General features: G+C 32.4%; 2 protein-coding genes across 2 annotated transcripts; one reads left to right on the top strand and one right to left on the bottom strand.

Moving 5' to 3' along the window:
- The first annotated feature begins 560 nt into the window (after window positions 1–560).
- On the top strand, window positions 561–9,318 carry LOC148278869 (26S proteasome non-ATPase regulatory subunit 9-like). The gene is made up of 5 exons (XM_088230784.1): window positions 561–805; window positions 1,309–1,408; window positions 3,639–3,712; window positions 3,798–3,983; window positions 5,992–9,318. The coding sequence occupies exons 1-5, from the start codon at window positions 695–697 to the stop codon at window positions 6,220–6,222; spliced, it is 702 nt and encodes a 233-aa protein (XP_088086910.1). The 5' UTR covers window positions 561–694; the 3' UTR covers window positions 6,223–9,318.
- On the bottom strand, window positions 9,311–14,157 carry LOC148278868 (dual specificity protein phosphatase 23-like). Its single transcript, XM_088230785.1, has 2 exons — window positions 13,526–14,157; window positions 9,311–10,301 (listed from the first exon to the last, which is right to left on the bottom strand). The coding sequence occupies exons 1-2, from the start codon at window positions 13,820–13,822 to the stop codon at window positions 10,032–10,034; spliced, it is 567 nt and encodes a 188-aa protein (XP_088086911.1). The 5' UTR covers window positions 13,823–14,157; the 3' UTR covers window positions 9,311–10,031.
- Window positions 14,158–17,680: the final 3,523 nt, after the last annotated feature.

Below are 17,680 nucleotides of genomic sequence, written 5' to 3'. Positions count from 1 at the left end.
AGAATTTTAATGTTTTTAAGCACCTCTGTTGACACCTTGTACGAGTAATTTGAACAAACGAAAATCACAGATTTTCAACCATGCAGGCGAATCGGATAGTTACACTACATATAAAAAAAATGCATGAAAGATTTATATTCATTTTAATTTTGTGCATAGTATCTAGTTATTGTATTTTATAACACGCTATCAGAATATGCGTTTTTTACAAGATATTTTTTTTGTTAATTATGGGTTTATTGTAAAATGGAATGATAGAACAGCTGGGTTGGTATTCCGACCGCATTTACAGCGTCGTTTAACACGTATTTAGTACGTAAAAACGCGCTATAATTGGATTAGAAATATCAGAAATGGGGTGGTAATCTCGTATATTTACATACAAAATACACGAGAAAATCTGTTTTCTCGTGCCGCGAGAGCGGTTTAGAATAGCACCACTGAGAATTCACCTCACAGAAGGAAGAATCCCTCTGAGAACATACCACGTCGGTCTATGGCATAGAAGAAGAAGAAGAATAAAACAAAATTTCTAATGGCAATAAAACGGATATTTGATATTTTACACTAGCAATTTGGAAAATGACTGTCAAAAAGTCGCAAAAGTGATGTTTTGAAGTTGAGAAGTGGACATTTGTTATTATTATACAGGAATATTTTCTTACTATTACAGTTACAGAACAACTGAAAGATTATGGTCGTAGCAAACATGGATGGCAATATGAGAGATCAAGTTTTAAAGCTGATGGATGAGAAACAGAAGATTGAAACGGAAATATCCGAGCTTGGATTTGTACTGGAAAGGGTTTGTTTATTTTCATATTTTTTTAATCTTTTATGTTAAAACTGTACTGTCTTTTATTTATTATTACTATAGCTGGTTACTGTGTCCAGGTGGATGAAAAATACAGTTATGTGTGCGAAATGGAGCCAGACGAGTGTTCGACTCGATGGCTGCTCAGATAAAAATCCTAAATATGGCAATCTAGTCGAGATAAGTCCACCTCGTTGTGTAGCGGTGTATGCATTCTACGATTATGAAGGTCCTGGGTTCGATTCCTGGCAGAGCGGATGTGAAACATTGATTTTAATGTTTTTTTAAACTGAAATATTTCATTGTTTCTTAACGGACTCCTGATGCGTAAGGCATTGCTCACCTTACCTTCATGTAACAGATGACCGAACTGCGCTACATTTGGTTTTTTCAATGCAGTCTCCTATAAATCCCTGGGTGCGGAAAGGGGGATGATGAATGCTAAATATTTCATCAATAATGATGGGTACTAAAAATAATATGTTTGTTTTTAGAATCGCGTTAATATGGAAGATACATTAGTTGATGTTGATGGCTTCCCCAGAAATGATATAGATGTCTACCAAGTGCGACACGCAAGGCATAGGATTATATGTAAGTTTTATTTGACATTTCCGGGCCTGGGGGCCCAGGGTCCCCCAGGTAGCATATTTTTTCCATAACTTTTTTGTTAATTGACTATTATTGATTTCATTTTTGCATAATCCTGTCCCATAATGTTAAGAAGGTATTAAAATTATTAAAATATTTTTCTGCCAAATTCTTTCATCAAACATCACAATTCATCTCTTTACAGATTAATGATCTTTGATATATTAGTCAGTTTACGCATGTGCTTTTTGCTATTTGGGTGCAAATTTCCTGCCAAAACCACAAACACTTGGTTTGGTGCTTTACATTTTACATGCACTCCCCTCCCTAACTCCCCGCTAACGAGTGGCGCGACATAAGATCTCTTCAAGGCATCACTATGAGATTAGCGCGATGCCATGTAACATGAAAAAAATTATTAATTTCTCAGAAAACTAGAAATATTATGATACAGTCATAGAATTAAGATTAGTCCAGAAGGAGCGTAGAATCATATTTGAATACATCGGACTGTGTCAAAAAATCCCCCCACTATGCCCCACTTTTGCCGCGCGCATTCGCGATGTCGCCGCGTATTGTTGCACGATGGGAAAAAATATAGTCATAACACAAATGTAAGGTAAAAAAGCAATCTGTTGATTTCTCTAAAATTTTATTGTGCACATGGAAATATTGATCGACACAACAGAGTCAATAAGTAAAGGGTCATTTAATAAGAGTAATTGAATTAATGAACTTTGAACTTAAAATATAAAACAAATTTTATTTTACATAAAACGGATATTTTTATATCATGTTTAAATAATATTTGATGTTTTAAAGATAATGTCGGTCAAATGTTCACTACAGAGTTGTTTAATACGAGGTCCGATTTTCATTAGATGAGCAAAGTAGGGTAAAAAAATTTGCTACCCTGGCAATTTTAACAAAATGTCCAATTTGATTTCTTCGACAATCTGACAGATGGAAAAATAATTCAATTTTTAAGTAATGTATTTGCTACTTACACATTCATTTGCTAATTACACGTGAAATGTGATCCCATCCTGTTTCTTTAAGATCCTAGCAAGTATTTCTACACTTTAAAAGAACACAACACGGCATAGTTGAATTCAAATCAGGAGTTGCGTACTGAGCGATGTCTACAAAGAAACTAATGGGTCAAAACGTAAAACTACTCATTTATAGTAGAGTAGTAGTTTAGTCGTCTTCTGTTTGATGTTCGTATGCGGTTTCCGGACTATTCTTAATTCTATGGGTACAGTTTTATTAACATTACCATGACAATCATAGTGCCTTTTTTAATGTCATATTTGCAGCATTTTAGCTTGAGTATTCCTAGAACGCCTTTTTTTCTCCTTTAGGCTTGGAAAGGTTAATCTTTTAAATTTATTCTGTCCCCGACCAGATGAAGTATATATTTTTCCGTTTGCACTTTTTTTTTTAAAGTCTTTTTATTATGAAGGCTTTTTTTTAAAAATGGTATATATTTTATAAAAAAAGTTATAAGTTTTTCACAAATATCTCAGTAACTCGTCAATTCTGCAGTATGGAATTATAGGCTGGGGAGGAGCTTATATGACAAACTTAAAATCACTCTCTATTATTCAAAAAAAGATTGCAAAAATAATTCTTAAAAAGCCCAGAACTTACCCATCAAAACTAGTATTCGAAGAACTTAATATACCAACAATTGAAGAAATTTTTAATAAAGCCTCTATCTTTTAAAGAAAGAACAATTGAAGTGCAAAATTCAAGTAACTCTAGATTTTCTAATAATTTAATTTTGCACAGATGTAAAACAACAGCAGCGTTAAACCATTATACGTACATAGGTAAAAAAAACTTTAATAAACTTCCGGAAAACTTCAAATCTATAAAAAATTATCAAACTTTTAAAACTAAAATTAAAAAACATTTAAGACTCACCCCCTCCTAGACTCCATACCAAAGAATGTTTATTTTTTATTTTTTATTTACCTTGTTTATTTTTAATTTTAATTTACTTTGTTTATAAAAAAAAATAAAATGTGAAACGAACTCCCTCTCTAAACACAAGTATCTACTTTATTAGAGAGGTAGAAACGTTATATATAATATGTTCTGTATATTTACCTATTTTGTATTTCAAAAATGTATTTTGTAAAAAAAAAAATATTCAATAAAAATTTTTTTTTTAAAAAATTGAGATTTCTAAGTTTGCTTCTAATACTCTAACATATAAACATTTCAGGCCTGCAGAATGACCATAAGGCACTAATGAAACAAATAGAGAAAGGACTGCACGCCTTACACTCAAATGAACAGGTATGATCCACATTATTTTTTGAATATTTTTCAAAACACATAAATCAAATTGTGTGGATTAAGTTATGACTTTTGTCTGTTATAGGTTGCCATGGATACCTCCTCTAGTGACAACAGTCAGGCGGGGCCCAGTGAGAGACATCCGGTGACCACCAACGGCCACGGTTCTGAGGAATCCGTCATCTCTTCCATTGCCACTCTGCAATTCGCTCCCCCGAGAGTCATTGCCAAGATCAACTTTGTCAGTACTGGATCCCCAGCTGAAGACGCGGTTAGCATAAATCATCGATGTACAATAGACGCATTTCCTTGTAAAATACTTACCTTAGAAAATATAAAACCAACGTGCCGATAGGACCCGCACTATTAGAAGACAACAACAAAGCAATTGAAAAATAATGTCCGTTTAATCAATAATCAAATTAGTTGGTTAGACGTCCAACTGTGAAACTGGCCTCGCGGGTTCGATTCCCGCCAGTTGCAAGAAAAAAATCCAAGAATGTTTTTTTTCTCAATTGGTCTGGGTGTTGTGGTGTATTTTTCATTACCTCCTTCCATATTCCCTCTATCTAACCTGCTGACAAGGCTAAAAATAGAAGCTAAGCGGGTTATTCCTTTTAAAAAAAATAAATATATATAGCCCATTATACAATGCGCCATTATAATGGTCACCCTGTACCTAGTAAATTCATACTCCTCCCTTCCTCCCCTCCCCTTTGTTGAGACTGTTGGTTTTAAACTGTGGTGAAGGTGTATAGTGAGATTTGCGGGTTAGTGTAATTAGTGTTCCTAATCAAGAGACTGGTACGTCTCGAAACCGGTAGACATAGAAAAGTCGGTAAGTTTTTATATTTTATTTTTTTATTTAAATTTTTATTCCAGTAAAATGGCTATAAAGTGCAGAGCCAATTCTACCATATGAACATATAAACATGAACATAAATATAAATATAAACAAAAATATAACAATAAACATAAATATAACAATAAACATAAATATAACAATAAACATAAATATAAACATAAAATAAAATTTTATATTGCAGCACTTATGGTGGTCTTAACATATCGCGCCATCGCTTGAACAACGGTGATTGGATCCACTCTGCAGTGGCTTGGAGAATTTCGTTATTAGATTTTTTTAGGCGTTCCCATAGGCTCCAGGCTCTTTGGCGAAGCAGGGCAGCGTATGCAAACTTTTACTAACATTTATAAAATAGTAATTTTATTTGAGTTATTTTTGTATGAAGGACCTTTTAATTTAGTGTTTCGAGGTAACTAATGAGTTGATATAATATTTTAACGAGCTTAAATATTGTTTATATAATATGTTCTTTTTGTAGTTCAGGTTCTTTACTGTCCCATTCTTTACTCCCCAGTGAGGCTAATGACGGTCAATTACGATGTCTGAAAAGGATTAAAAAATAATGAGCAAAGATATTGCAACGGGGAATACACATTAATTAAAATTACTATTATTTCTAGATATTTTGTTTTGATGACGTCAGCACCGATTTCGATCCCCGAGTGTTCAATGGCCAAAATTATCGGCGAATATTTTTCAGGCTGCCCTGCTAACATTAATGCGCCGATCCACTCCTCAGTAATCTCAAATCCCGTTCCCTGCAGTCTCTGTCCCGTCTCTATAATGTTGGTTACATACTGAGTATTGAGTCACTGTTATCAAGACGTATGTTTATTAAATTTTACAATGAGCTAATTTTTCTTGCATACCCCGAATCATCAAATATGTTTTTAAGTTCAATCCATGATTCGTACACGGTTGCCGCGTGCTTTATGTGTACGTACAGCGATGCGTCTATTGTCAAAATTATTTTCGTCTTCACTTTAGAATCTTCTACGTTTTCTTTTGGGGTAGACGAAATATTCAACTTTCTCTCAATGGCGAAAGCCAAATCTTCGACCACTAGAACGTTTTTCAATGCGAAACATCAATCATTGTAATTTTCCCGACCTTTTAACTTTGGAACGTTAACAAAATAACGAAACTATTTTAAAAAAAAAATATAAATGTGTCAGAATTTTGAATTCTTACTGTTTTATATGAATGCATTGAATTTTATAATAAAGATACCAGTCTCGATAATGTCACAAAAACTATGAAACCGGTCACTGGTTTTTCCAAATTTGTGGATTCTCGTCTTTTATTTCTATAATAAATTACAACAAACTTCCATCAAGAATTTTCACTTACAAACTTGAATGTTTTAGTCTTTTAAGAATTAAAAGCGATTTATCATATTATTTTTTGTTTTCAGGGCGTCAAAGTAGACGATGAGATATTAGAATTCGGATCGATAAATGCGTCTAACTTTAGCGCGCTTACGCAGTTATCAGAGGTGGTTCAACACTCCATCGACAAAAGGATAAATCTAAAGGTCTTGCGAGGACCAGAACAGGAAGTTATACAAATACCTCTCATCCCTCACTCCTGGAGTGGCCGGGGTTACCTCGGATGCAACATTATACCAGCTGACACGCTAACATAAGAATATCAGCACTAGAAATACTTCTTCGTCATTATTGAGAAGAGAATATGGAAGTCTAGGCGTTTACATAATTTGTGACCTGTCTTTGGCTGTTAAGTGATGTACATACAGTGATGTGATACACACAATGTAACATTTGCCACTCTATGTTTGAAGATCCATATTTCTTAAATTCTTCCATCCGTTGATTTTTGTAAGGTAAAAGAGCTGAAACCTTCATGGGTGAGATTAATCATCATCATTCTCCTTTCCACACCCATTGGTGCATAGGTCGCTGCATTAATAAACCAAATGCAGCATAGTTCGATCATCCGTTACATGAAGGTAAGGTGACCAGTCTTACGATTCAAATGTCAATCCAGGGACAATGAAATATTGTAGTTCAAAAAACCTTAAAAAATACAGTAAAACTTGGTTATTACGAGGAAGACGGGACTGACTGAATTTGCTCGTTATACCAGAAAAATATTTTTTTAATCCAATCGCCATTGCACATTGCACATTGTCACTATTGAAAATTATAATAAATGCTTACAAACATACTACTTTCTAAATTTCAAATTCAGGTAAATAAACATTTGTATTTTTTCACAATGTTGACACTATTGAGAAAACTTTTTACACACTTCAATATATTTCGCGCCACATTCTATTTTACAAATAATTGCCATTTTTTCGCAAATTGAAACATTTCAACGTGTTAGTAGTCATTTTTACAATTCAAGGGTTGGGTTTTAACTTGTCTGACATCACCCACTCGTAATGTTCATTATGCATCGACCATAGAACATAAAATAAAAAAACATTGTAAAAATCCCAAAACAAGGATGTCATTCATAAACTACAAAAGAAGTTGTAAATTGTAATGAGGTGCCGAGCCTGCGCTTACTAAGTTTACAAAGCTTGGACTTTTTACACGCAATTTCAACCATGTGTGATTCTTTGTCAATGTTGTCGGCCAAAACACCAATTAGGTACTTAAACACTTGCATAGTATAATAAACGTAAATCGATCCCAACGCCCAGCGGCATCGGTAATAAGTTAGTCCCCATTTGGATTTTATTACTTTGATTCTTTTTTCAAAAATTATGTTTTTAAACAATTGAAGAGTTTTTGCTCAACTTTCGACAATAGTCCGAGAAGAAGCTCGTTATAAAAGTGAATAAATGTATAGAGAAAACCGCAAACTAAAATGTCAACTAATGTTTCCTCATTATATCCGAGATCTCGCTATTTCCGTGATCATTATAAACCAAGTTTGACTGTATATTACATTTTGTTTCACAAAAATCTCAACACATGGAAGAAATTAAGAAATATGTTGAGTTTGACTTAATTTTTTACGTACAATATAATTTTTAGAACTGCTCTGTTTAAAATGTTATGTTCTTTTTTTATGTATTTTAAATTACTAATATTATAGTTTTGCAATTTTGTTTTTTTAATTATAATTTTTCACTTCCTATGTTATATTGAGTTAAAGACACTTCATGCTGCTTATGTAAAATGAACAAAATTGGATGCTCAAATGTTGCACAGTGTTTAAATTGACCTCTTAAACCAGCCAAGAGGCTAATATCAGCCAGATCATAAGACGTGTAAATGCGTAGACTTTCATATTCCTTCCTTAAAAATGTTCTCCATCTCTGTACTATTTATGTCAAGCCTTTTCTTCTAGTTTCTATCCCAGGGGTGCGATTACAAACACTATCTTCATCGGTATGTATTGAGATGGTATGCTTAACTCTTCTACTATCTGAATCTACCGAGGTATTACAAAGTCGGCTCTTCCGACATGACAATATGTACTTTCAGGAAGATGAAAAAAAATTAAAAGGTAAAATTTATTTTTCATAGTGGCAACATTTCTTCCAAAGTGTTGCCATTGCATTGCACCTTACGGCGCATTTGTCAAATGATCTGACGCACATGCTGTAACTACCACGAACTTTCAAATCTTATCTGCTAGACGGTGCTGTCTTATGTTTAAAATTTTGCTCCGCGTTCAATTAAAAAAAAAGACTTATTTACTTAGATAAAAAGATGATAAAAAGTAGCCACCTCAAAATGATTTTAAATTAAAGTAAATCGCAATTAAATAAAAAAATGCTCAACTATAGTCCTTAAAATATAGCTTGAGTAGAATGACATTTGACAGAAAAGGTGACGACATAACTTTGTAGTAACGTCAAAGGAGTTATTTATATTGACATTCGTAAATCAAATCAATCATTCGTATCTGGCATGTTAATTAATTTTTTTAATACAATGCGTGATATATAAATCAACATAATTGTATAAAATCAGCATTAAAACTAAAACAAACCTTATTATTAACGACGTTCTTAGAAGGTAACATCATTTTGCAAAAATGTTAGAGATGGGACAAATTGATCAATGTAAATTAATTGAATACAAAAATAATTCATTTGATGTTGTTTATGAAAAAAGTATAAATGTCTTATATTTTGGTGAATAATTGCGTTAAACACACAAATAGGCTTGTTTTTGCGTTTTTTATATCAATTTTCGTAAAGAGAGTTTCACGATTGCATGAAATAACTGATAAAATCGATTTGATCAGTGATCAGTAATTTCCCATCACTAATGAAATTAGTTCGACAGCTGTCATTCTGATCAAGTTATATTTTAAGGACTATAAACATGATTTTTGTTACTCTTAGTGTGTAGATATTTGTACCATACGGGTGCCCTCTATAGCTATCGATGTACTTACCTCAAAACTTGAAGATAAAGGATTGATAGTGTATCTTGGAATTTATCTTCAACTTTACCGTCACAGTGAAGACATGGCTTCCGTATCTTTCTATTGCAATAGCCCCCTGGAATCGGAATCTGGTGGAAACCAAACACTCGCATCTCCTCCACTTATTTTAGCCCTCAGCAGCGTTTTTCAACTGGCCATATGATGTATAGTTAATATATTCTTTAGTTAGATAAAGATTCTCTTAGCGGGATTGTCATCTATGGTTTGTGCCCTCTGTGAAGGAGTTTAAAAGACGTAAAAAAAGGTTTATGCTAAGGTACTGTTTATGTTTACCTTGTATTTTTAAATAAAAATAAAGATTTTTATATAATTTGTTTATTCATTTCACAATTAAATTATTAAGAAAATCAACAGAAATTATATAAATAAATACTTGATGACTTACGAACCCAGCCAAATCCAAAATCTTCAAAAAGTTAAATATGAATTGAAACTTATTAAAATTACAATTGTTTATAATTCAAAATACGGCTTTATTTGTGAGAATCTGCCTTTAAAATGATTGGGTTTGTTGCAAACATGGCAACCTCTATTTGAGTATTGCAAAATTAGCAATCCCCAAAATTATTTTATTATTTCACAATTGTTTCTTGACATAATCACGGTTATTTCATCACAAGTTACATGTAAAATAATAACTGGTTATAATAAAATTTGAAATAAAAATATGTAATATTAACATTCTTGTAATTGACTCAAATGTTTCAATTTCGCTAGTCATTTTCAACGAGTTGTAATTAACTCAGTCTTAGAAAATGGAAATCAAGTTGGGGTGGAGTGGGATTCGAACGTCTGACCTCTGATCCCCGAGTCCGCAACACTAGCCACAGGATCACAACCTGCTTCTTGTGTCTGAAGCAATGGTAATTATATGCATATTTTAAAATTGTCCTTTGAGAAAGAAATGTGGGAATCTAGATGTCAATAAAATATTATTATTTTTATTGCCAGCATATTTATGCTAATATTTTTATTCACATTTATAAAAACACAACGGTAACAAAAGGTTTAAGCATCCCACTAAGAAGCAACCGGAACTTCACCATGAGCTTCCACGTCTCCGTTCTTGCACCTCTCGACTTGGTCGCAGTCCATGCTGAGCGTGCCGCGGAGGCAGTCGTGGTAGGTGGTGACGGCTCTCTCCTGCTCCTCGGTCTCGCAGGACCCCGGGCGAAGCAGGCGGATGTTGATGATGGCTCTCTCCGGAGCCAGATCCTGGAAGGCCATCAGGTAACAGGCGAGCATTACACCTGTGCGGCCTCTGCCCTGTCTACAGTGCACGCCCACAGCCTATAATCCATCAAAATATGAGTATGAATAATTTTATGTACGGCATATTGTAGTCGATATCAAATTACATAATATCGATGGCAGTGCATAAACTATTGTACAGTCCATTAAAATCTTTAATAATCTGTGATTTTTGTTTGATAACAATACGTTTTCATATAAATCATTCTAGTGTGCCTGCTAACACTAACTATAGTCCTTAAAATATAGCTTGATTAGAATGATAGCTGTCAAACTAATTTCATTAGTGATGGGAAATTACTGATCACTGATCAAATCGATTTTATCAGTTATTTCATGCAATCATGAAACTCTGTTTCCGAAAATTGATATAAAAAACGCAAAAACAAGCCTGTTATAGTGTGTTTAACACAATTATTCACCAAAATATAAGACATTTATACTTTTTTTATAAACAACATCAAATGAATTATTTTTTTATTCGATCAATTTGTCCCATCTCTAATGTTTTTGCAAAATGACGTAACCTTGTAAGAACTTCTTTAATAATTAGGTTTATTTTAGTTTTAAAGCTGAATGTTTCAAGCATTGTATTAAAAAAATAAATTAACACGCCAGATACAAATGATTTTTCATGTGTCAATATAAATAACTCCTTTGACGTTACTACAAAGTTATGTCGTCACTTTTTCCGACAACTGTCATTCTAATCATGTTACATTTTAAGGACTATAAATTTGTATGTTTACTTGGTTCACCGACGGGCACTAAGACAGGTTATTAAACATTAGTATGCCATGCACATATGTTGAAAATATAAACTTTTCAGGAGAACTTATAAAAGACCTTAATTATTACTACACTAGCGTGTTGTACTTCTAATGAACTGTGTTTTAAACAAACAAATTATAAATATGTTAAAAAGGTTGGAAACGTTATAAATCTATTTATTTATTTATGCTCTTTTGAGTTAGTTCATAACATCTTAAGAACTAAGATAAACTTTTAATTAAATTACAATTTTTTTATCAAAATTTCTCAATAACATATTTTTTCAAATTAATTACAAATATTTCGATTTTTTCTATTTCCTTTATTTCTTCAGGTAACTCATTGTACAGCTTCAATCCCTTGTACAATGAGTTTTGAGATTCTGTTTTTTTCCTCATTGGTAATCTTATCTTTTTTTACCCCTTGTTTCATATGTATGACATTGTTGGTTAATTTTTATTATTGTTTTTATTTTATTCATCCCCTTAATTATTTTATGCATAAAAATTGCTACATTATATTTAATTTGCTGCTTCATTGTGAGCAAGCCAATTTCTTTGTGCATTATTTCTACATTAGAATAGATATTTCTTTTTAGTATAATCCTCATCGCCTTATTTTTAAGAATTTGTATATTTTCAATTTCTCCTTCATTACATAAAAAAGAGTGGAAGAACAGTAATTTATGTGTGGACATATTATTGTTTTATATATAAGAATACTACTTTTTATATCTATTACATTTCGTAATCTTCCCATAAATGAATTTTTTTTAAAATTCTTTTTGTTACATATTGAGAATGTGTTTTGAAATTCAAATATCTATCCAAGTAGACCCCGAGATACTTTATTTCGTCCACAGAATTTATATTCAAATTATCAATACATATATATATAATAATAATATTACAATACCCTGGGGTATTATTTTTTTCCCAATATTCATATATTTTGTTTTTGATGTATTTAATTTTAATTTATTCACTTTTAACCATTTTGATATATTTCCTAAATCGTAATTAATTTCATTTATCACTGTATCATAATTATCTCCTGATATGTAAACTAGTGCATCATCTGCAAAAAGTTGGATTTTACAATATTTTATAATATTTATTGTGTTCTTCCAGCCGGTTTTTGGACTTATTGACACACTGTCTCCAAAACTTTTTACATTAGCCTTAGGAGATGTTTTCAAAACGCTAAATTCGAATAATAAAGGCATAAAAATAGATGAAAAGTATTTAAATCACTTCCGTTTTGCAGGAAATCCCAAACAAACTAAAGGCCAATGTCTACAACTTTTGTGTTCTGCAATACGGTCTTGAAACCATGTCCTTCACTGTTAGAAGTATTCACAAAATCAAGCAAGCGACCTCAGCGGTCTATGGAAAGACAAATGTTGGGCATCTCCTTAAGAGACCGAATAAGGAATGAGGAGATAAGACGCCGTACATGGGTGACGGTAATTGCAGAAAGAGTGGGAAGACAAAATGGCAGAGGCGGGTCATGTGGCGAGACAAGAAGTTGATTGGTGGACCTCTAGAATTCTGAATTGGAGACCCTATGAAAATAAAAAGAAGGAGATAAGACCACAGAGGAGATGAACTGATGACACAGTTGAACTCATGGGACATGTGGACATGGGACATGGGTGGTTGAACTCATGGGACATGGCCCGGGACAGAACAATGGTAAAATTTGGAAGAGGGCTGTATCCAGCAGTAGAGAGAACAAGCTGATAAGAAGAAGACATATTCATAACTAATGTAACATATTCATAATTTGCGAAGTATTTTTTTATGTTAAATTTTTAAGCTTTTCAATTCGTCCAATTCAATTTCGTTTCACGAATTGTTTTTTTAATAGTGGAATATAAAAAAGTTTACTAAAATTAATAATATTATTGCTAGTTAACAATAACAAAACATATTGTCGGCAGTTGTAGTAATATTTTGGATTCTGACTGAGTAATTTATTACTATTTACTTAACAAAAAACAACAGATAAAAGAATTGAATAAAGTCATCGTAGTGTTTTAGTCCATCCATAGTATTTTTGACTGTCCTGCATTTGTCTTTTTTTTAAAAATTTATTTAAACACTTTATATACATATATAGTTTACATACATATGCATAAGGGCGGGCATATTGCCTTAAGGCAATTTCTTCCTACCTACCTAAACTGTTGAATTTGAGAAAACCAGTGGTATATGAACATATTGTAAGTATATTATATTTTCATTATAAAACAAAATATTGATAAACACATATTTTTTAGAAGTATAAATTAACCATATATCTGCACTATACTATGAAGCGAAGGGGGAAAGAGGGGGTGAAAGGAAAACCTTAAATATTCCGGAAGTGACATTGCATATGTGATTTGAATGTAAATAAAGAAAGAAATTTTAATATTGTTATCAGACATTATATTTGTGTGCATCAGCACTTTTGGTTAATGCCACATTACTCAGTATTATTTAACTCACCTCTCCTTTCATGCGACATCTCTTGCAAATGTCGATAAAATCTCTGATATTCTTGATAGATGGCGCCTCAAACTCGTCAACTGCGATTTCTGTCCATTTCAGCTCCGTACACTCCATTATGGGAGGCTTCTTCTCTGGACTCAGAGTAACGAGATGTTTTACTCCTTCGTTCACTAAATAGCGTAAATTTTCCTTATTTCTCGGGTACGCCATGGCGGCTAATTCCGCGGGAATAACCCAAGAGAAATTCCACGGTGGGTACGAATCTACTTCTTCAGTTTCTGTGATTTCTGACATTATTATTAGAAACAGGAAATCACTTATTTCACTCTACACCACGGAGATTTTATTATGCACAAGTATTAAGCGGTGATTAATTATTACTTTCTTTATTTTAAGCTTTATTTTGATGTGGGAAAACTTTCTTTAACCTACAATAGTTTTAGAAGTACACTAGCCTTTGAAAATTGGCACAAAACTTAGTTAAGAAATATCTGATCAGTAGCCTACTAAGTTTATGTGATGCACAGCGTATCGATCCAACTGCTGATCTTTATTGGATGTGTGTTTATTTTGAAATGGGGATTGACATTTCGGTGGACTGCCAGTATTTATTAATAGACCCCTTCAGTGGTCAACAACTGATGAAACTATGGATTATTTCATTATGACAGAATTCATCACTTTTACTGGCTGGTTCTATTTGATTTAGAAAAATATCAGCCGTTTGAAATGTGCTTGTGAAATAAAGCACGCTTTTAAAGAAAACTTTTGAATATTATTGAAGATATTTATTTAAAAAGATAATAATAATTACCTTCCCTCGCCTAGTGGCGCAAAAGGCACTGCATTGGTACACCAACCGCAGTATATCTCGAACATTTTTATTACATGAAGGTAAGATGACCAGTCTTACGCTCCAGGGACTATGTCATAACAAGATCTGAAGAAACGCTGACCATATTTCATATCATAAGAACATTTAATTTACATTAAATATACCATTCAAATTTATCAAAAATATTATTTTATCAACAGCAGTCTGTTCTAATGTTTGCAGACAAGCACCCTGGGGAGTTATTTTTAGTCTATTTTTTTTATTTTGCTCATCATGGTTTTACAGTGAGAAAAGCAATTTACTAATATGTTGTTGTAAATGTTGATGGAATAATGAATTTATGAAATAGAAATGTTCTAACATAGACAGAACAGTAAATGTTAGATGTGTATAAAAGTTATCACTTAAAACAGCCAATGACAGATCACAAGGCATGTAAATTTTTACTTCCATATTCTCTTTCTTAATGATTCCTTCGTCTCTGTTAATATGTCCGACTGCAAAAAAATATTTTGAAATTTCCCATTTGAAAAATGAAGTTAACCATTTGAAATATTTTTCAATAAGACGGAAGTCCAATTATATTTTTTGATATATTTTCAGATACCTGGATGTCTTTTTATCATTTTATCTATTTTATTTTAAAAACATATTTGATGTTCTTTCACTACACTATAAAAATGTTGCAGACCCCTGCACTTTTGGAACGTTCTTGGAGGATCCAAAATACTTATTTTGTCATAAAGCATAGCCATTAATTTGAGTGTTATAGATTCACACATAATACATTATTTCATGTAAAGTTTCCATATTCATTGCCAAGATCTCGAGTGGAAAATTTTGGTAAATTTAAAATTAATGAACTATTACATTTTAAATGTATCTGTGAGTTTAAGATGGTATTTCAGTGCAGTTACAAAATATGCATAATTTCTTCTTCTTCTTTTTATGGCTGGCTATCATCATGGAAATTTTCATTTTGTCCGCAGCTTCTCTAAATAAGGATTTGGAGCTACGGTGGAACCACTCTCTTAAGTTTTTAAGCCAGGAGATACACCGTCTTCCTACATTGCACTTTCATTCATGTTTTCCTAGTAATTAAAGCTTCCATTCGAGACTCGAGACTCCATTTTCAAATTTTCAATATCAAGACTTTCGAGATAGTAGTATCCAAATTTCAAGACTAGCAGCACAACTCTTGAACACTCTACGGGGTAGAAAATGCGTTGCCAGCGCATAATTTACATACTAATTAAAAAATATAACGATGACAATATCATATATAATATATCGGTACCTCAGAGGCAGACGGATGCAAATCCAGAATTTGATGAAATGACATTTCGATTTGTATCCAGTTTATGATCATGCCCATTGATTTTGAAGAAATGTAAGTCTTACAATGAAAGAACCAATGTATTAAGATTCTGAAAATACAAATGAATGCCATAAATTATTAGAAACCACTTAGAGAAAGTAAATTCTTTAGGCTTTGGTTGAACATTTGACGTTTGGATTTGCATCCGTCTGCCTCTGAGGTACAGATTTTATAATCTTGATATTTTTTCACTATGTTACTCACTCTTATTTGGCATATTATTTATTACTCCTATTTCTTACTATTTCTCGGTATAGAGTGAGTTTCTAGAAACCATATCTCAAAAAGAATATATATATATTGACATGTCAATTATGTTTTTATATATATATATATATTCCTTTTCTATTGATTTCAATGATACTATTATTTTGTTTATTTGAATGTGAATGAATCTAAATTTGTATAAGTTATATTTTAATATTTATATATGTTCATCTTTTTTACATTGTATTCTTTGGAATTTTATTATTTATTACTGTGGCGGGTCGACAACGACGACACGAGCCGAACATTGCCGAACGCCGACGTAGAGCGTACGAACGGGCCAAACCGGCTGGGAGAATACTACCGGATTCCGACCTCACCGCACGCGTCTTCGAGGCACAAAATTACCGCCAATTTAGATTTACCAACTTCATTTTATTTTGCCTAATATAGTTATTAGAATCCTTCTTTCAATGTGTTAGCTTCAGTAGTTTAGTTTCGTGAATAAATCTTTGTGTAAAACGTAAGTACCCTGTTTTACTTGCTCTCATTCTGTGCACCCACATAACTTTGTACATCACAAAATTAGGCCACCAACTAGGTGCCTACATAAAAGTACTATACCAAAGTGGTGACCCCGACGTTTGAACACGAAAACACAACATTAAACAATCAATCACGGTGACCCCATTCAAATTCCATAAAAATTGCGCAAAATTTCAGACAGAAATATCTTCGCTTGACAAAATTGTACAACAATTACTTTTTTTCGGTCGGTACATGAAAAATTTAAAATTTCATTTTTAATTTGATTGCACTTTTAATTTATTTGTAATTAATCAAGGTTAATCTATTTCAAGGTTAACTTATTGTAAGGTTAATTAATTTAGTATAATAGAATTATATTATAATAATTATAATATATAATAGAATTAGATTTTTCAAAGACCGAGCGAATCGAGTGAATTTTTCTGTCGGTAACAATCTTCAATGTAAATGTAACTAATGTAAATGTAATTAATGTAACTAGTGAATTGATTAAACTGTGATTAATTTCTTAACAATATTACTCGGCCGGGATTAATTCAAACAGGTGATTCATAATTTAACTAAAATTATTATAAACAAACATAATATAATACGTTCGAGCGACTCGCTCACCAAAAATCGCACGCCGAGTAATACATTCCTACAACACATATAAATTTTAATTTTTTTATTTTTCTTGAGTCGAACACACAAACAATTCACACGAACATTTACATAGGGTGCCAGATTGAGTAGAGGTACTTACAGGGTACCGGAAAATAATTGTTATTTATAGTTCTTAAATTTTTTTTTTTTTTTTTTTTTTCAAAAATCCGGTACATAATTATTTTTGACAAATATTATATGGCGAGACAAGCGTGACGTAGGCATCCGAAAGTTTTCTCCTTGTGAACGCACTGCGGGAGTAAGTTTTTTTTTTACCAGCGAAATCTATCGGAAATATTTTTCAGCTGGCGCAGTCGTTCACAATACTTGCAATTTGTAAAATTTTATTTTTGTAAACAACTTGAAACTATCAAACAAACAGATATTCGGGCGGCTAAGCCGACGAATGTTTAACTTAGTACGTGGACATTAGTATCCATACCTTTTTTCTATATACATTATATCGTGTGACTGTACTATATATGTTTATATTTTTAACCTAGGCTATGCATGTTATTATGTGTTACAGATTTGAAGT

This window comes from Micrasema longulum, unplaced genomic scaffold, assembly GCF_059751315.1.
Source record: "Micrasema longulum isolate JH-2025_06_02 unplaced genomic scaffold, ASM5975131v1 h1tg000818l, whole genome shotgun sequence".
In the NCBI taxonomy this organism is placed as follows: Eukaryota; Metazoa; Arthropoda; class Insecta; order Trichoptera; family Brachycentridae; genus Micrasema; species Micrasema longulum.
The sequence above is the reverse complement of the archived record's forward strand: the minus strand, read 5'-3'. Positions and strand labels throughout refer to the sequence as shown.